General features: G+C 45.2%; 1 protein-coding gene across 2 annotated transcripts in view; it reads left to right on the top strand.

Moving 5' to 3' along the window:
- The first annotated feature begins 2,692 nt into the window (after positions 1-2,692).
- Positions 2,693-20,707, top strand: part of EGLN2 (egl-9 family hypoxia inducible factor 2) — a 34,400-nt gene continuing 16,385 nt past the window's right edge. Inside the window, exons 1-2 of one of the 2 annotated variants that reach the window (XM_069986765.1) lie at positions 2,693-2,849; positions 9,742-10,914. In XM_069986765.1, the coding sequence (XP_069842866.1) occupies positions 9,940-10,914 (975 nt within the window). In that variant the 5' untranslated portion in view covers positions 2,693-2,849; positions 9,742-9,939. Of the gene's footprint in view, positions 2,850-9,213; positions 9,582-9,741; positions 10,915-20,707 lie in introns of those variants that run through there. The other variant, XM_069986764.1, reaches the window with a different exon arrangement.

The raw sequence follows: 20,707 nt of genomic DNA, 5'->3' as shown, positions 1-20,707 counted from the left end.
TATTGTACTTTATGTTAGTCATGAGTTTTGGTTGATACATTCAGTTCATTTGTGGCAAAAATAGCAACATTTTAGGAATATTATTTTTCTCAAAATATGAAACCCTCAGAGGTAGTCATGTCCTATAACTTAGTAAGTACTTAAATGGTCACTTCCCAGCACACTGCAAGGCTGCTTAATGCACTATTACCGGCACTATGTCACGACATAGCAGAGAGGAGTATGTGATATGTTGTGCTGTGATTGGCTAGAGAAGTCAGAGAGGAAGACCCTGTGTATATACTACTGGCATACACCCAGGCCTGGTTCTGCCTGTCCTTTTACACTTAACGATTTTTAGTTGTCCACAGCCGCAAACAAATGCCAATCAGCGAGATCAGTGCTCGCTTTCTGTGCATTTACAAGGCACGATGAATCGCGCTCCTGGGATGCACGAACGATCGCTGTATTGTTTGTGTGGCCATTAACATTCATTGTTATCGGCTGCATATCTCCTGGTTATGTGTGGCTTATAATAATAGATTTTCCAGTTGGTCAAAAGATCCAATCAGCCAATGAGCGGGCATCTTCCCACTTGTCGGCTGATCGCTGGCACTTAAAAAATAGGGCCTTAAAAAATAAAGGCCGTATCACATGGCCTGATGCCTAGTGTTAGGGGCCTATTCCACGGAGCGATAATCTCTCAGTGTAATAAATACAACGATTAGCCGATGATAACGATCATCGGCTGATCGTTGATATAGGTTTGAACCTATAATTGTCGGGCGCTGACCGCACGTCGCTACATGTAATAGTGGTGCACGGGCAGCGGCTGACGATTTACATTACCTGTCCAGGCTGCAGGGCTCCTCTTGTGGTCTTCTTCTCCCCAAGAGGAGCCCTGCAGCGTGGATAGGTAATGTATAAAGTTTAAGCAAGGACTGCAAGGACATCGGTAATGATGTTCATGCAGCCCTTGTTAAATGATAATCGGGCCATGTAATAGGCCCAGTAAATGAGCGCCGATCTAGCAGATTGGCGCTCGTTTACAGTTATTATCGGGCCCCCAACGGCCCGTGTAATACTGCCCTAAGCGATCTGTTACATCGGCACTCGCTTAGGGCCCTATTCCACCGGATGATTATCGTTCAGATTATCGTTAAATCGTTAGAATCTAAACAATAATCGTTCGGTTGAAATGCAGTTAACGATTAACGACCGAACGAGAAATCATTGATCACTTTATAAGACCTGGACCTATTTTTATCGTTGCTCGTTCGCAAAACGTTTGAAAATCGTTCGCATTGAATAAGACGTCGTTCAGTCGTTCGCAATAGATATGAACGCAATAGCGAATAAATAGCGAAGAAAAAACTATTGCAATTACGATCATAAGTAACGATTATCGTTCCATGGAAATGAGTGAACATTTTCAGGTGTTTCGCAATAGCGGTCGTGTGAGATCGTTAATTGTTAACGATTATGAAAACGATAATCGTCCGGTGGAATAGGGCCCTTACTGAGCCTATTACAAGGCTCTAGAATTGTGCGGCCAGGGCTGTATATATGTATATTTTAGGAATGTCCATACAGTCCTTGCCTTAAAGAGGACCTGTCACCCTGGCTGCCAGGACAGAGCCCGCCCGACCCCGGTGGAGCCCCGGATACTTACCCCTTATCCCGCTCCAGTCATTTTCTTTGGACGTCTGACTAATCTCTAGTGATTTGCATAACACGCGCATAGCTTCCGCGCCGGGAGGAGGTCCAGGAGCGTGACTTCCAGGAAGGGGTAAGTATCTGGGGATCGAGCGGGCTCTTCCCCAGGAGATGAAGTGACAGGTTCCCTTTAAGTGTAAAATAATAACCTTTATACATACCTGTCCACGCTCCCAGCAACCCCCTCTGGAACTGAGCCAATCACAGACCATAACACTGTCGATTGGCTGAGCGGCCTGTCACTTCAGAGACTGGGGCTGAAGTTCCTGTAGCGGCTGTGGGGAGGAAGCAGAAGCTAGAAGAACACTGGAGAGCGTGGACAGGTATATATAAAGTTTATTATTTTATTTACATATTTTATTTTCACATCATCAGCTGTTGGACGCACATTGCTGTTACATGTAGTGATGCGCAATTACAAAGATCAGCCGATGATCGCTTCGTTGGCTGATCACTGTCTTTTTGACACAGAGTGATAATCTGCTGAATTGTCCTGATTGGGCAGATTATCGCTCCATGTTTTCCAGGACTCCCTAAGGCTGCATCCAACTGCGTCAGCCACCGGTATTCAAATGCCGAGAGATTACTCACGAGTATGCTTGAGTCTCGCTCCTCTATAGCCCCTACCTCTACAAAGGGAAAAGGGACATGCTGCTTCCAGCCCCATTTACTGTGTAGTGTGGATGTGGCTGAACAGCTGATGTGTGAGCACCCTACCTGATCAACTATCCTGTGGACGGCCCATCACTCACGATAAGCCACGCCCCTAATTTTTTAAATAAAATCCTGGCTGCATAACATGTGGTATGATGTATAGCATAGAGATGCGTTATACTAATGTGCTATGTATGGGATGTGTAATAATTGATGGTGTGCTGCTTCTTATCTGGGGCTGCTGCACAGCACATTTTATGGATGTTAAAAACAACTGGTTGTTAATAAAGCTATTTCAGTTTAAAAAAAAAAAAATCATTGTCCAATCACAGACTGTTATGATTTGAAATGGCTGGTGAGGCTGGTGACCAACTGCCATCATCAGTGGAGATGTAACCAAGTCCTGTGGTGTCTGAGGGGAAATTCTCTGCCCATTTCTCCTGTCACAGACGCCTGATGGACGGCACAGCTCCCGGTACTTCATCCCAGAGCGTCTACAGGTAAGTATTACTGGTACACACCGCATACAGGACAGCGGAGGGGGACACTGATCACTGGGGGTGATTGGTAATGAATATCAGAACATATTGGGGGATATTTATCAAGCTATCTTCCAGTAGGAAAGTCCTCTGTCGGCCAAAGCTCAGCATTCAAATATCCATGAACTCTAGTAAAATGAAAGCTAAGCTGTGGTTGGTTGTTATGGGCAACACTGGACATTCTTACTTGGCTGTGGCCCTGGGCTGGGAAGGGCACAGGGAGGCTCTGCATTAAGGGGCTGGGGCGGGTCTGGGCTAGGAAGGGAGCCAGGAGGGTCTGCATTAGGAGGTTGGGGCAGGCTAGGGCTGGGAAGGGCGTCGGGAGGGTCTGCATTAAGGGGCTGGGGCGGGGCTGGGCTAGGAAGGGCGCCAGGAGGGTCCGTGTTTGGGGGGCTGGGGTGGGCTTGGGCTGGGAAGGGCGCCGGAGGGTCCTCGTTAGGGGGTTGGGGCAGGCCTGGGAAGGGCGCAGGGAGGGTCCCTGTTAGAGGGGTTGGAAGGGCCTGGGCTGGGAAGGGCCCCAGGAGGGTCTGCGTTAGGGGGCTGGGGCAGGCTAGGGCTGTGAAGGGCATTGGGAGGGTCTGCATTAAAGGTCTGGGGCGGGCCTGGGCTGGGAGGGTCCGCGTTAGGGGGTTGGGGCAGGGCTGGAAAGGGCACCGGAAGGGTCTGCTTTAAGGGTTTGGGGCAGGCATGGGCTGGGAAGGGAGGGTCCATGTTAGGGGGTTGGGTTGGGCCTGGGCTGAGAAGGGCGCCAGGAGGATCCTTTTTAGGGAGCTGGGGTGGGCCTGAGCTGGGAAGAGCCCAGGGAGGGTCTGTGTTAGGGGGCTGGGGCGGGCTTAGGCTGGTAAGGGCACTGGGAGGGTCCATGTTAGGGGGTTGGGGTGGGCCTGGGATGGGAAGGGCGCCAGGAGGATCCACTTTAGGCGGCTGGGGTGGGCCTGGGCAGGGCGCAGGGAGGGTCTGCGTTAGGGGGCTGTGGCGGGCCTGGGCGGGGAAGGGTGCCAGGAGAGTCTGCGTTAGGGGGCTGGGAAGGGCAATGGTGGGGTCCACTGTAGGGGGCTGGGCCAGGGCTGGAAGGGGCAATGGGGGGGTCCACTGTTGGGGGGTTGAGGCAGGGCTGGAAAGGGCAATTGGAGGGTCCGCTCTAGAGGGCTGGGGTGGGCCTGGGCTGGGGATGGCAATGGGGGGTCCACTGTAGGGGGCTGCGGTGGGCCTTGGCAGAGAAGGGTGCCAGGATTGGTCTCGGGCTCACAGTTTTAAGGATTTCTAGGCAGGAGTTAGCAAAAGAAAGGTAAATTAGAGGTTGGGATGGGTAATCGGGTTAGGGTGGAGGGGCTCCCTCATGGTGCCTTCACCTTGACGTGGTGAGGGAGCTTGCGTGCCTTGGTGATCCAATGAGCTAAGCTGGTGGGAGCAATTATCCTGGTGGGGTCACCCGTGCCAGACAGGTCAATGGGGAGAGGCCAGACTAAGCAAGGCACCCCGAAGAAAGGGCTGGTATCCTAGAAATATTAAAAATAAATGGACTATGTTGTACTATTGTACTATGGACAATACATCTAGCACTCTCACTACACATATCAGTCAGCAGGACACAGCACACACATTGCTATTCTCATCTCTTTTTGTTGTTGTTGACTGATGTTGTTGACTAATAGGGTATGGGGCTGGCTAGATACAGGACAGGAATCTGACGGCTTCTCTCCAGCACAGTGCTGTCTGAACTATACTGCTCATCCAATACCTTACTAAGTTGTAAAGCGCAGGGAGGGTGCCATGCTGGGAAAAAGACAGCTGTCAAAGGGTGCATGGACTGGCCCACTTAGCACACCAGCCCATCTGGCATTTGCCCAAATTGCCAGATGGACAGTCCTGCCCTGCTCAGCAGTGAGGGAACTACAATTACCTTATCACCAGTCAGAAGGGTTGATCTGCTAAAACCACAATCATGATGATCAATTAATCAGTAAAGAAGGACTTTAAATAGTCCAATGCTCTGAGCCCTGTCAACAGGTGATCACAGGTGAGTGTGGGGGTTCGGGGGGATGTATTATTATACACAAAACTCACCACTACCCATATAATTAGCATTGAAAATTTTTATCTTCCAACGTATTGATGGGTGGTGATCAGAACTATTTTCCTCTACAACTTTTTTTTTTACTAGCACTAGGTTCTTCACTGTCCTCTGCTCTAACACAGGTGTGAAGGTCAGAGAGCAGGAGGAGGAGGATCTCCTTTTTCCTATACTGCTCTGAAGGTGAGACTGAGGCCCAGTGACTACAAGTGACTACATGGTGACTTCTATCCATAAATATATGGGGGTACATGGGAACTACCCTCCTGCCCGCTCTGAAACACCACAGATGTCACATGACCCAAGATGATGTCAGGACTTCTCTAAAATAGTCAAATTGGAGTAGTTGCCCATAGCAACCAATCAGCTTGCCCCTTTCATTTTCCAACAGTCATCTAAAAAGTGACAGCTACAATCTGACTGGTTGCTATAGGCAACAGCTCCACTTTCCTTGGCACTAGGCCAGGGATAGGGAACCTTTGGCTCTCCAGCTGTTGCAAAACTACAACTCCTATCATACCTGGACAGCTAAAACGAAAGATTTGGCTGTCCAGGCATTATGGGAATTGTAGTACTGCAACAGCTGGAGGGCTGAAGGTTCCCATCCCTGGCCTAGAGGAACACAATCTCTGAGTTTTTATGTCTTTTAGATTTTCGGAATGGCACACGAGTATTTCCGCACTAGGACACAGTTTAGTTGTCACTCAGTATGCGACCATGAATTTAAACATCTAAATGTGAATACAATGATTTCATGATAACCATGATAAAATAGCAGCTGCAGCTAACTCTAAATATTGATTGACTGAGACTTGTGGTTCTTCTCCAGAGGAAATGGCCTCTTTTAGCCACTAAACTGGCAATACATTATCCTCCGACCCTCACACAGACATTAATCCTTATGTCGAGGTCTCATTTCCAAATATGAGCCGCTTTATAGTTTGAAAAAGAAAACAAGAAACAAACACAAAAAAACAGCTATTTTTTTTTTTTTGTAGTATTTAGTTTTAATAGTAAAACAGCTTGTTTGTGTACACGTTACATCTGTACCTTTCATGGCCATAAAATACCAATATACAGTCCTTTTTTCAGCTCTATTTAGGGGCATTTTTTTTGTATTTAAATGTCCCAGTCACAAACAGCCATTGTTGGAGCATTTAAAAGCTTTTGTTGTAGTGCTGCCCTTATATAAAAAGCAGTCAGCAGGGGACCCAGAGACCCTGCAGGAGGACACTGGGGGGACAAGGAGACGTAAAGACAAAGGGGGAGAGTTATGAAACATGGTGTAACATGAAACTGGCTCAGTTGCCCCTAGCAACCAATCAGATTCCACCTTTCATTTTCCAAAGAGTCTGTGAGGAATGAAAGGTGGAATCTGATTGGTTGCTAGGGGCAACTGAGCCAGTTTCATGTTACACCATGTTTGAGAAATCTCCCCCAAGATGTTTATTATGTTTTATTTAAGGGCAGCACTATATCAAAAGTTTTTAAGTGGCGGATAACCCCAAAGCTATGTTCACACACCATCAAAATGATGCCCGTTTGACATGTCAATTCTTCGGGTGGACAGCGGAATCCGCAGGCATATATATTTAGTCTATGGAATGGGAGGAACTTCAAGGTGGAATCCGCTTAAAGTCTCTGTGGAAATTCTGTAGTGTGCACACACCCTAACGCTGGATAACCCCTGTCAGGCTATGTTCACACACTGTAAAATAAAAGCAAAATATGGCTGTATTTTCAATGTAATAATGTGCTCTGTTGAAGTCTATGGGGACTTGACCAGCCGTGCACACACAGTAGAGAAAAACTGCCATATTTGTGAATGGCCGTAAAAATAATGCACATGCTAAAAAAAAAAAAAGAACATGCTCATTGTTTACAACCTGTTTTTTTTTTTTTTTTTTAAACAAAACAAAAAACAGCTGTTTTATCCCCCACTGGTTCACACATTGATTTATTTTAACTCAAATTACAGCTGTATTTTGGTGGTTCTTTCCTGTATGTGAACATAGTTTCAGTGTATTCTGCTCTGATATGTCCCCCCAGCAAAGCTACTACAATGACAATTAGCTCCTTGTCCCATTTCTGCATGACAATATGGATCAGACACAGATGAACAATACAGATCATTTTTCTTACAATTTGTTCTGTTTTTGGTTCCATTTTAATCCTGGATTTTATCAGTTGTCTATTTTTCACCCTGCAAGACGTGCTGGCTCGGCCAGTCACTGAAGGAGGTGGGGATCGCTGCTGCGACCAGTGATCGGCTAAGGGTCCTATAACATAAAAAGGATTATTGGCCGTACGTGGCCGAAAATCGTTTGGTGTAATAGCTCATGTTGAAAGGCAACAATGAGCAGACATGCACAACGATGGCTGATCATTGTCTTCCAGCATGTTCTAAAATCTCCCGATCAAGTTAGTGACGGTCTGCTGCTCGCTGCTATCTTCTGCCGCTATCTTCTATTGGCCACCAGACGATCTAAAGATTGTCCAGGCAGCCCCTCCCGCAGCACCCTGTGGCCCCCCGCTCTATGTCTGTGTGTGTAATAGCACAGACAGCAAGCGGGGAATGAGGAGGAAGCGAGCGTTGACATGACAGGTTAGTGCTCACTTCCTCCTCAATATTGGCTGTGTAATGGTGCGTTTACACAGAGAGATTTATCTGACAGATTTTTGAAGCCAAAGCCAGGAATGGATTTAAAGAGAGGATAGATCCCAGTTTTTCCTTTATGACCTGATCTCTGTTTATAGTCTATTCCTGGTTTTGGCTTCAAAAATCTGTCAGACAAATATGTGTGTGTAAACGCAGCCTAATAGAGATCCCTAAAACCAGAAAGTAGGAGTGACAAGCGGGGTCAGTGTGGCTACTATGGGGGATTAGTGTAGGCGAGTATAGCTTCCTTTTTTATTCTTACCCCACCAGCAGCCATGTATATATATTTTTGTATCCATTGATAACAACTTTTGATTGGTCTGGGTTTGAGCGTTCAGACCTGTACCGCGCTGTGTCATGTGATCAGTCAGACTCCATCTGATTACACGGGATGATGCGAAAAATCATTGTATCGTTTGAATTTAAACGATAATGGTTATGTGTAATTGCAGGCAACGATCAAAAAATCTTTGTATGTCATTGATTATTGATTTAAATCTGAACCTAAAATTATGGCTAATCGTTTGCTGTAATTCCACATTCGTTCGCTCAAGTTCCACATTTGTTCACTAATCATTCAGTGTAATTGCACATTGTCCATTGTTTTGCTGGGATCGGAAGGAGTAAACGATCATAGTAACGATCGCAATAACGATCATAGTAACGATTGTAACTAACGACCATCGTTTTGTGTAATATGGTGGTAATATCAAGTTAACCATAAACAATCTCATTTGCTATCGTTAGTCGTTAAAAATCACTCCGTGTAATAGGACCGGAATGCTGCGTTTACACGGAGCGATAATTCGCCCGATCGTACAATTAATGATTTCGTAGTAACAATTTTTTTTTTAATAACAATCAGCGTTTAGACGGAACGATATATCGTACCAAAAAATCGCTTTGCGATCGCTTAAGCCTATCTTACACATAGGTTAAATCGGTGAACGACTGTTTACACGGAACGATCTGCAAATTTTTTGCGAACGACGATTTAAGAACATGTTGTAAGATCAAAATGAACGATTTCTCGCTCCTTGTTCGATCGTTCGCTGCATCTACACGTACGATTATCATTCGAATTCGATTGTTATCGTGCAAATTCGAACGATAACCGTCGTAACGCAGCATAAGGCTATGGAGTTTGACTAATATTACATAACAGAGATAGGAGCGGACGTGCTGCATTGTGGCCCCCACCTCATTGTTCTCACAGTCAGTACAGGCTTGAACACTCAGACCTGGACTGATCAAAGTGTTTTTTTTTTTTTTTTACAAAAATTCACTGGATGATGTGTCTGCACAAAGCCATACAAAATGGTTTGAAATGTGCCAAAAATCAAACCAATGTATAATAAAAAATAAGTGTCAAAATAAGGGTTAATAGCACAGCAACTATTATAAAACAAACAAGTGAAGTGCTATTATTACTACTAATAAAACTTATAATAGCCATCAATAGGCATCAATGTTACATAAATAAGCAGTGGAAGCTGACGGCGCGCTATTGCCCCTAGCGGCCACTACGAGGCACTGCAGCTGTCCCGCTGTCACATGATCGTGGTGCACGTGTATATGACACAAAGCCTTATGGAGGGGGAGACTTGGTCCAGAAGGAGGGGGCAGCTCACTAGTGTTAGACGAGCAGCAGCTACCTGTCTGCTGGGGGTGGTGAGCTCTGCTGCTCTGAGGATTCTCAGGACAAGGATCAGCCTGGAAATCATTGCTGCACTACACAGCCCTCCATTGGGGGGTCTTATAGGGGGCTATTCAGACTGCAGCCTGGTGGGTGCCCAGGAGCAGGGGGGTAGACCTCAGCAATCCACATCACTGCTCTGCCTTGCCTGTGGTGGTGTCTCAGACTGGCAGAGCCCCCAGGATCTACCTGTCTGGTGGTCTCCTGCAGCCCCCAGACTGCACTGCAGGGTCTCCGCTGACTGCATTCAGGGGTCCTGTCTGGGTAAGTGTCTTCTTCTTATATTGAGGATGAAGGGTATGGCAGATACTGTTCTATGTCTGGTTAGGGCTGATGCAGCATCTATGCTCTCCTATCTCATGCAGTCTATATAGCAGGGGCGGGGGAAGTCACTGCTTACTCATAACTCTTCTCTCTTCTTTAGGACAAAGTTGTGTGTGTATTGCGCCCAGTCTGTACTATCACTGCTGTCCGACCAGAGAGCCCAGGGGGGAGAATCAGCTGGCGAAGCCCCATGCTGTAGAATGAGCGCCCTACCTCTGCTAACTGGTGCCTGCAGTAGAAGCTGAATGATGATGGAGCTAGGACGTGTGCTACGTGCAAGGGACATGCTGACACTGACATGGATAGAGTGCATCAGCTGGGGAAGTCCATAAAGCGTGAGGTGAAGCCATCTAGCCAGGAACAGGGTCAGTCCCGAGTGCTATCTGCTTTACAAGGCGTCAGGATGGGGGTGCAAGGACTTCCACAACTCCCCGTGACTGCATCCCGACTCCCACCAGATGTCCACTCTACTGTCAACTCCGTGAACACAGGTAATAGGTGCCATTATCGGCCACAGCAGGAGAGTTCCAATGCGGAGGATTTGTCAGCCGGAGCCGAATCAGACCCCTTGTCGACCTGCTCTGTTGCCAATGTCAGGCCGCGTGTGTTAACTAATGGGGAGATGCCAATGGTTAGGGCTGGGGCAATAGTGAACCGGGAGATGGCTGGTTCCTTTTCCAGGGAACTTGAAGGTGGCAACTCTTGTCAAGATGGGTTGGTGACCATCAATGGTCGAAGAGACGGATTGACCGTTAAAAGGAAATGGAATGGGCTAGTGGAGAACGGGGTTTTGGCACCAGAGAGTGGACCTTCTGTGTTCTCTCCTATGGAGGGCAAGAGATGGAAATCTGAGGTACATCCTGATACCCAGGCTCAGCAAGATCCTAGCTATAGAAGAGAGGCACACCATAGCACAAAACCTCCAAGGAACAACGCTTTGGTAGTATCTGCCCAAAAAATGGCCTTAGACTACATCGTCCCTTGTATGATGTACTATGGTATTTGCGTCAAGGACCACTTTTTAGGACAGTCTTTGGGCTCTCGTGTCCTGGATGAGGTGGAGTTACTCAACCGCAGTGGGAAGTTTAGGGATGGACAACTCGTCAGCCAGAGAACCATACCCTCCAAAAATATTCGGGGAGACCAGATCGCCTGGGTTGAAGGAAAGGAGCCCGGCTGTGAGAACATTGGGGCCCTCATGTCCAGGATCGATGAGGTCATCATGCACTGCAGCGAGAAACTCGGCAGCTATTCCATCAATGGCAGAACCAAGGTGAGATCTGTGTGCAAAAAGTTAGCCAAAATAAGATGGAAACCAAAAAAATCATAATGTTGCTGTATTACTGAAGACTATGTTGGCTTCTGTAACGTATAGGGTGGGCCTCGTAGTAGAGCTGTGACTAAGCTTTCTTACACGTGGTGCAAAATATCAGTTTTCTGCCCTATACCCTGACCAAGGTATTATGAGTTGTTGGCCCTTCGCCCCCCACCCCTGGCATCCATGTCCCCCCCCACTCCCTGCCTCATAGTTCACGCAGGGTAAGGATTGTCAGACAGATGAAAGAGGTTGTTTGTTCATCTCCTGTAAATGCAGTGCCCACTGGGGCATGGGGCCTCTCGGTCAGTGTTATTGTGAAGTAGAGCAAAGCTTACTGGCTGAAATGTCACGTATCCCAGTACGCGGTCCTGCTGTAAATATCAGTCATTTGTCAGCAGGAATGTGGAGGACCTCATATTTTAGCCGTCGCCTCTTTGTGTCTCAAAAACATTCTATGTACGATGGCTGCGTCTAGCCGTGGTGGTGTTGTGAAATGTTTGTCACATACACGTAGCGTCTATTCCCCTGCCCAGCCCCCTCTGCTATAGTATTCAGCTTTGGCTGAGCTGCCTAATGTAATCCATGCCAAATATCCTGTATCTAGAGTTGGGTAACGGTTTCCTCTAAGGGCGATGTTTGCCCTAGGCTTTCCTTGAAGAGCCCTGTCGTACGCCAGTGTGTAATTTGGCATAAGACGTCTTGGTGCCAGAATCCTTGAAGTGCAGAGATGTTAGTCTTCTGATGATCATAGAGCAGGACTGTCTATTGTGGGACTATACGTCCCAATGTTCCCAGTCCGTCCCCAGTTTGATGCCGAGTAGAATGGGACATAAGTAGATAGAATTAGGGTCCATATTTATTGTAATTCTTTTCTGCATCCGATGATCCAGTCGTGTTGACAGGCTGTCACTTTGGAATCCTTGTTTTACAAGACCAAAAACACTGCAGTAAATTGAGACTGTTGTGAATATACATTCAAAAACATAAAAAAATTAAAGCAATATTTCCAATTAAACTATTATAGTTTATAGGACTTGTCAAGCTAAATATTTTTATGTATACATTCATTTAGCAAACTCTTCTTTCTCCTGATGCTTCTCGTTTCCTCCCACTGTTGACAGCTCGTTGTCTAGGTTACCGACCACCACTCTGCTCTAAAATCAGTGGTCTGGCTGATGTCTAGATTGCTATATTATACATATTTATGTTTATTATACAGTGTGTATATACACAATCTCTCTCTATCTCTATATATTAGTAAGACCACTGCTTTTAGAGCAGAGTGATGGTCCATAACCTAGACAACGAGCTGTCAACAGTGGGAGGAAAAGAGCAGTATATCAGGAGAAGGAGGTAAGTTTGCTAAATGAATGAATTTGCAAAAATATTTAACTTTATGAGCCCTTAAAGTTTACCTATGTTAGTTGGGAAAGGGAATACCCCTTTAAGAAATGAATAATTAAAGAGGTATTCTACTCAAATATAGCCACCTGCTGTATGTTCAGGTCCCGGTCGAGACAACCCTGCCTCCAATACCGAGACAGACTTGTCTTGGGGGTGAGAGCCTGCTCAGCCAATCACTGGCCAAGACAGGTGAGCGCCATCGCCAGTGATTGGCTGAGCAGGTTGTCACCCTCAGATGAGTCCATCTCGGAAGTGGAGGCAGGATTGTCTCCATAGTAGGATGCCCGGAGGAGTGCGAAAAGGTAAGAATAGGCTGTTTAATATTTTCTCACCGTGGGCGGCCATATCTTAAAAGTTATGTTTGAGCGGAATACCCCTTTAAGTCACAATAATGAAACTATAATATACTAATAATAAGAATGAGATTATAACAGGACTTGGCACTCACCTTTTCAGTTGAGAGATTCTCCACTCTCCACTCTTTGGCACTTTAATAGAACTCCTTCTAGTTGTCACCCAGCTTTCCTAGCAACAGATATAGCTAAGAAGTGAATTTTTTTTTTAAGTTGATAGGATACTTCTAGGTAACTTGCAATATATGTTCATAGTTTAATTCGCCTCTAGGAAAGCTGGGTGACAACTAATAGGAATCCAGCATCCATAGAGATTATCATGTCTGAGGGTTGTCACACAGCTTCCCCAGCCCAGATAGTACAAGGATCCGACATGTGGGTGTTTGTGTAAGTAATAGTTGCAGTGTCACGTTTGTTTGCAAATAACTTTTAACCTTACGGGTATACACATCCGAAACATTTAAAAGAACACGTACCATTCTCATCTGGTGGAACTGGATTTTCAACTACATTACTATCTCCATTGAGCCATGAGACTGGATCCCTGTCTTTAGGGATGTTTTGCAGTGTGATAGCAATAAAGAGTTAGGGCCCTATTCCACCGGACGATTATCGTTCAGATTATCGTTAAATCGTTTGAATCTAAACGATAATCGTTCGGTTGAAATGCAGTTAACGATTAACGACCGAACGAGAAATCGTTGATCGCTTTATCAGACCTGGATCTATTTTCATCGTTGCTCGTTTGCAAAACGTTCGCAAATAGTTTGCATTGAATAAGACATCGTTCAGTCGTTCGCAATAGATACGAACGCAAGAGCGAATAAATAGCAAAGAAAAAACTATCGCAATTACCATCATAAGTAACGATTATCGTTCCATGGAAATGAGTGAACGTTTTCAGGTCTTTCGCAATAGCGGTCGTTTGAGATCGTTAATCGTTAACGATTATGCAAACGATAATCGTCCGGTGGAATAGGGCCCTTACTCAGCATGGTAGATCAGTGAAATAAAAGGGTTGGGGGATTTCAGTGGACAAACTTGTTCCTTGTAGTACCATGTACTGTTACAGTCCAGATCCTTAGCGGCCAGGTTTCTACTTTCCAAGCTGATGGTAGGTGCGACATCTCTATTAGCTTTAGTTATTTGTTTCCCCTTGGCCTTTCAGCTATACTTAGGATGAGAAAAATGAGAGCTGCTTTCTTGCAAAAACAGCGCCTCCCCTGTTCCCAGGCTGTGTATGTATTAAAATTAAGCTGCATTTACTTCGGTGGAACTGAGCTTCAATATCACACTCAAACTGGAGAGAAGATTGGCGCTGTTTCTGGAAGAAAGCAGACATGTTTTTTCTAAGCCTGGATAATGTTTTAAAGGGTTTATCCAGCCTGTAAAAATTGATGGACTATGAATCTTAAAAAAACTAACTTTAAACACTGCTCTGCTGCTGAGTTAGTAAGCATGGGGCCGAGCCGCAGTACCTGTAGTCACATTGTCCCTATTACAATAATCGGCCAATACAATAATCGGGCAATAATCGGCCAAATCGCCCCGATCGCTCATTTAATAGAGACAACGATCAGCCAATTAAACTATTATCGGCTGACCGTTGCTTTAGGCCCAAACCTAAAATCATCAGGCGCCGACCGCGCAACATTATGGGGGAGATTTCTCAAACATGGTTTAAAGTTAAACTGGCTCAGTTGCCCCTAGCAACCAATCAGATTCCACCTTTCATTTTCAAAGAGTTTGTGAGGAATGAAAGGTGGAATCTGATTGGTTGCTAGGGGCAACTGAGCCTGTTTCACTTTACACCATGTTTGATAAATCTCCCCCTATGTGTAATATTGATGCGCGGCCGGCAGCTGATGATTCTGAAAACAGTAGCCATTACCTATCCACGCTCCAGGGCTCCTCCTGCGGTCTTCTTCTTCACGGCCACTTGGCCGAAACGCGTTCTTTTTTTTTGCTGTTGATGACATTGCTTGGTGAGGGCCAGGATTTTTTATTGCTTATGCTTGACTGACACATTGAGTGGAGGGCATTTCATGCAAAACCCTGCACCGTCTTCTGGGTGGTAACAGTCTGTTATTGGTTGGATAATATGATCGTTCGTTGTAAAAAAAAATTCCCAATGAATAATTAAGTTCACTTTGTGCAATGTAATCAACTTTAAGGGCACTTTAGATAGGTGGGGGTCTGACTCCTGGCACTCCCACTAATCAGCTGTTTGAAGGGGTTGTGGCTTTTGTGCTTGCACTGCCATATTATTTGTAGTGGTGGGGAAAGGTACTGCAGCATTGTCTAGTTTTGAATGTGGCAACGCCGCACCTCTGCTACTTATAGAGCAGCAATGCAAGCATGAGCGCAAATAAAGAAAGCGGTTGCAGCACTCACGCTAGCCCCAAAGCTCCTTTAAACAGCTGATTGACAGGGGTGATGGGAGTCTGATTTCGACTGATGTAATATTGATAGATAAGGCCATCTATTTTTACAGGGTTTGTCTCAGGATAGATACCCTACTGACCCTACTTGGCCGAGCTAATATAATACAAAGTGGCATGAGGTTTTCCTAGTTCTTCTGTCTCCCACTCTGTTGCCGATAGGACATTGTTGCCTTGTCATAGTAATAAAAAACAATGTCTATCCAGAGATTACCCCTTTAAATGTATCCTTTAATAAATGTTCTATGGGGATTGCCACCAACTAGTAATATCAATGCAAGAGTAAGCAGAATTTCAGCCATTGACTTTTAATAAGTTATGAACCAGCAACTGATGAAAACACATGACTGGTTTTATTTTAAGGGGAAATGGATGGGGAACATTTATCATTTCCTACAGCAAAACATCCTTGATGGTTGGTCGTATAATTGTAGTTGTCTTCTGGGAAGTAGACATTAAATAGAAAAATCTCCAGGGATGGACCGACATTGTTCTCCTGCAATAATGGATGTGTTTCTCGGGAAAAATAACGTTCGCTCGGCCTGTATTATACAACCTGAGGCCTGAGATAAGCTGTGGGCTGGTTAATGATTACTAGTCAGCGCCAGATACTGAGTCACCGTGACACTCCAGAGTACAGCATTAACCCGTCGTGCCCCGTGGTAATGTACAGTCTGTGCCCTGGCCTGGGAGACTAGCTTACACGTGCCTGGGCTGAAAGTATGTATAGAGTGCGGCGTATGGTATCATCCAGTACTGTCCAAAAATCCCTTCATGCGCTACCTAAATAATAGCATCATACGGGGGATCTATAACCACTCAGAATCAGTACTCAGATTGTACCACCACGTAGTCCCATACTGCCATATAATGCTCACTAATACCGCAATATGGTACTGTTATACTGTGCATAAGGCACTGGACATGTACTGTGCAGAGGGAGAGAGGACCTTGCCTGTGAGGAGATGGTGGTAGCTGGTAATGGGCTTATCGTAGGTTGTAGGGTTTTCAGGTTTCCTGTTGCTCTTGAAGGTTTCTACAGTATGAGAGATGCCCGAGAGCAATGTTGGAGATGGTTGGGGAGGTCATGTGAGGATCATACAGAACAGTCATCTGTGTAGCTGCAGGTAACGTGTGGTTTCTTACTTTAGTATCTCTGCAGGATGTGGGTAGGTGTATACCTGCCATTGTATATTAGGAGCTGGCTACAGTATATATGTATTTGACTATATATCCTGACTTGGCTAGGTGTATATATGTGTGGTGAGCACAGTAGCCCAATGGTTAGCATGGTGTTGGGCTACTGGATTCGGATCGGATCAGGACATGTTCGTATGTTCCCCTATGTTAGTATGGGTTTCCTTTGGGTACTCTGGTTTCCTCCCGTACTCTAAAACACACTGAGGTTAGACTGTGATGGGGACAGGGACTGATGTGGTGATCTCTGTGGGGTATGTCAGTGCTATATAAATTAATACAGTCAATGTTAGGCAGTATATCTACCGTACCTCGATAGGTGTATACTTGTCTGCTACGGTTGGGCTCTAAAGTATTGGCACAAGTACAAGTATAGTGGTGTAGTAGTATCTGGACTATTTTACATACAGCACAGTGTGGTAGTATCTGGTCTGTTGTACACCATCTTGCAGTGACATAGTTGCCAACATTTGGAATTTTTTTCCAGGGACACGTTACCGTGTTTCCCTGAAAATAAGTGTCTTATATTCATTTTTGCTCCTAAAGATGCGCTATGTCTTATTTTCAGAGGATGTCTTATTTTTCCATGAAGAAGAATTCACACTTATTGTTGAACAAGAAAAAAATAACATTATATAGTATTTGCCATCACAAAGCACCATAACCAGACAACCCACCACCTCCCCCCAGCCCCCTTCCCCTTAGCGGCATTGTGGTGGTGGGGGTCTTACTTTCAGGGGATGCCTTATTTTTAGGGGGTGCCTTGTCATAATGTAACCTGTAAATCCTCCACTTTGCCTTATTTTCTGAGGATATCTTATTTTGGGGGAAACGGGGTAGTGTTGACAAGGGGTGTGGCTTATTGTGGGTGTGGTCTCAGTGGGGTGAGGCCTATCATGGGTGGGTTTCCCGGGACTGTTTCTTCAAAAAATCGGCACAGTCCTGGGAAAACCGTGATTGTTGCCAACTATGCAGTGGTGTCTGAATTTTATTCATTACATAGTACAGTATTATATCTGGACGATTGTAGATAAAGCATGACTTAGTAGTATCTGGACTGTTGTACATACAGCAGGATGTAGTGGTATCTGGACAGTTGTACATACAGCACGTGTAGTAGTATCTGGAGGGTTGTACATATAGCACGGTGTAGTATCTGGACGGTTGTACATACAGCAGGGTGTAGTAGTATCTGGACTGTTGTACATACAGCACGGTGTAGTAGTATCTGGAGGGTTGTACATATAGCATGATGTAGTAGTATCTGGACGGTTGTACATAAAGCACAAAGTAGTATCTGGAGGGTTGTACATATAGCACGGTGTAGTATGTGGACGGTTGTACATACAGCAGGGTGTAGTAGTATGTGGACGGTTGTACATACAGCAGGGTGTAGTAGTATCTGGACAGTTGTACATACAGCACGGTGTAGTAGTATCTGGAGGGTTGTACATATAGCATGATGTAGTAGTATCTGGACAGTTGTACATAAAGCAGGGTGTAGTAGTATCTGGACAGTTGTACATACAGCAGGATGTAGTGGTATCTGGACGGTTGTACATACAGCAGGGTGCAGTAGTATCTGGACGGTTGTACATATAGCACGGTGTAGTATCTGGACGGTTGTACATACAGCAGGGTGTAGTAGTATGTGGACGGTTGTACATACAGCAGGGTGTAGTAGTATCTGGACGGTTGTACATATAGCACGGTGTAGTAGTATCTGGACGGATGTACATAAAGCACAAAGTAGTGTCTGGACGGTTGTACATATAGCATGGTGTAGTAGTATCTGGACGGTTGTACATACAGCAGGGTGTAGTAGTATCTGGACGGTTGTACATACAGCAGGGTGTAGTAGTATCTGGACGGTTGTACATACAGCAGGGTGTAGTAGTATCTGGACGGTTGTATATAGCAGGGTGCAGTAGTATCTGGACGGTTGTATATAGCAGGGTGCAGTAGTATCTGGAGGGTTGTACATATAGCACGGTGTAGTATCTGGACGGTTGTACATACAGCAGGGTGTAGTAGTATGTGGACAGTTGTACATACAGCAGGGTGTAGTAGTATGTGGACGGTTGTACATACAGCAGGGTGTAGTAGTATGTGGACGGTTGTACATACAGCAGGGTGTAGTAGTATCTGGACGGTTGTACATAAAGCACAAAGTAGTTTCTGGACGGTTGTACATATAGCATGGTGTAGTAGTATGTGGACGGTTACAGCTGTGTCTGGATTTTATTCATTAGATTGTATAGTAGTATCTGAGCTGCCATGCACATTACATGATGTAGTAATAATATATGCCTCTGGATAGCTTGGGTTGTGTAAGTATCCATCATGGGGGAGTTTGCTGCAGATTTCACAACATTGCAAGAAATTCTTCCAAAGTTGAGAGAGGTTATCCTGGAAATGTCCCTAGTCAGTGGTGCAATCACATTTCCCATTTGTGACATGAAGTATCATAAAATTTCTGGCATATCATAGAGACATGGGGGGCGGGTGCTGAGACTCTGCCAAATCCATATTCCACTCGCTCTGTTTTCCCGAGCAAAAAAAGGCATGCTGCGCACCGCTTTGTTTTAGCGATCTGTGGGATTCTCGGCCTCCCCCACCCATTACACTTTAATATAGATTGTAGTGCACCACCATTCACATTGCTGTGCATGAGGATTTGGGACCCCACATCTCATGGAGTAGCTTCATCGAAGTAAACGGACCACCGTTTACGTCGGTGAAGCTATGGTGTGTGTTTGACCACTGGGTCAGAGTGTATCAGTGGAAGACGGACACCTGTAATTGTCCTGTATTTGGATTTTTATGATTATGCTGCGGCAGATGCACAGAGTGTTTGCTGATTTAAAAATGACCGGATCAGTCACTTTCGGAGTGTTTGCTCGTTCATCAGCTGATCACCGATTCACAACAGGATATTGACCTGTGTGGCCGATAATCACGTAAAAGAGCCATGAATCTTATGAGTTGCACTGTATATAAATCTAAAATAGGAGGAACCATCAATATTTTTTATTTTTATTTTTTTGTTCTTTACTTTTTAACTCCTTGTACACCCAAGTCTGATGGGTTTTCTGTGATTTGATTCCATACCAAATATAAGCACATATCAATTAAGGGATCCCAGGATATAAGAGGTCATAAAACCCCTATGAACATTAGTATTACATTTTTTTTTTTTTTTTTAACAAAAATAATATAGACTGTAACTGCATTTCATCATAATCCAAAATACCACTTATAAAATCTAAATTGAAGTGTCCCTGTGACTTAAAGGAGACCTGTCACCCCCCGTGCCGGGGTGACAGGCTCCCGACCACCCCCTTAGAGCCCCCTATACTCACGTGATCCCGCCGGGTCCCGCTTCCTGAGTCGGTCGGGTCACGGAGATATCAGCGCCCGAAGCCCGGCACGCGCGCTGAAAGGAGAGTCCGACGCTCATAGAGAATGAATGGGGAGTCCAATGCTCCGTCATTCTCTATGGGCATCGGACTCTCCTGTCAGCGCACGCGCCGGGCTTCGGGCGCTGATATCTCCGTGACCCGACCGGCTCAGGAAGCGGGATCATGTGAGTATAGGGGGCTCTAACGGGGGATCGGGAGCCTGTCACCCCGGCACGGGGGGTGACAGGTCCTCTTTAAAAAAAAAAAAAAAAAAAAAAAAAAAAAACACTTTTGACATGACACCACAGTCATGTCAAGTTTTGATCGGTGATGGTCTTGGTGTTCTTGCTGGGAGAAGCACTGGGGAGAAACAATAGGGAATGCAACAAGCCAGGGGGTGAAGCGCTTAGCCACGCACTTCTGCCAGCGATTGGTGGGGGCCTGAACACCCAGACCCTGACTGATCAAAGCTTTTGACATGTGGTACACAGGGACACTTAAAGTCCAAATTGACCCCCAAAAAAGAGCCTCATACACTATACTGATGTAAAAAGTTAGACCATCGTTAAAATAGAGGACAAACAACCCTAAAAAATAGACATATTTTATGTTTACTAGATGGAAACCTGTGGAAAATCTTTAAAATTAAAATTTGAATTTAAATTCAAGTTTTTAAGTTAAATATGTTTTAAATAGTTTTTGGTATTTTTTTTTCTGATTTTTTTACATTCACTATCTATATCTTAAAATAAACTTTTCAATCTGGCTTTTAGGCCTAATAACAAGCTGACACTTCCTGTTCTGTACCGATCACTTTCCAGCAGCGTTCTTATCACATACAGGATTGTAGTGAAGGGTAACGCCAAATGACACATCTGAAACCCTTAGCAAGTAATGGGTGAGAGGCCTATCTTTTAGGCTATGTTTTGAACGTGGTCATCATCTTCAAAGC

Source organism: Dendropsophus ebraccatus, chromosome 10 (assembly GCF_027789765.1).
Source record: "Dendropsophus ebraccatus isolate aDenEbr1 chromosome 10, aDenEbr1.pat, whole genome shotgun sequence".
NCBI classification, from domain to species: Eukaryota; Metazoa; Chordata; class Amphibia; order Anura; family Hylidae; genus Dendropsophus; species Dendropsophus ebraccatus.
This window is presented reverse-complemented; position numbering and strand designations above follow the sequence as displayed.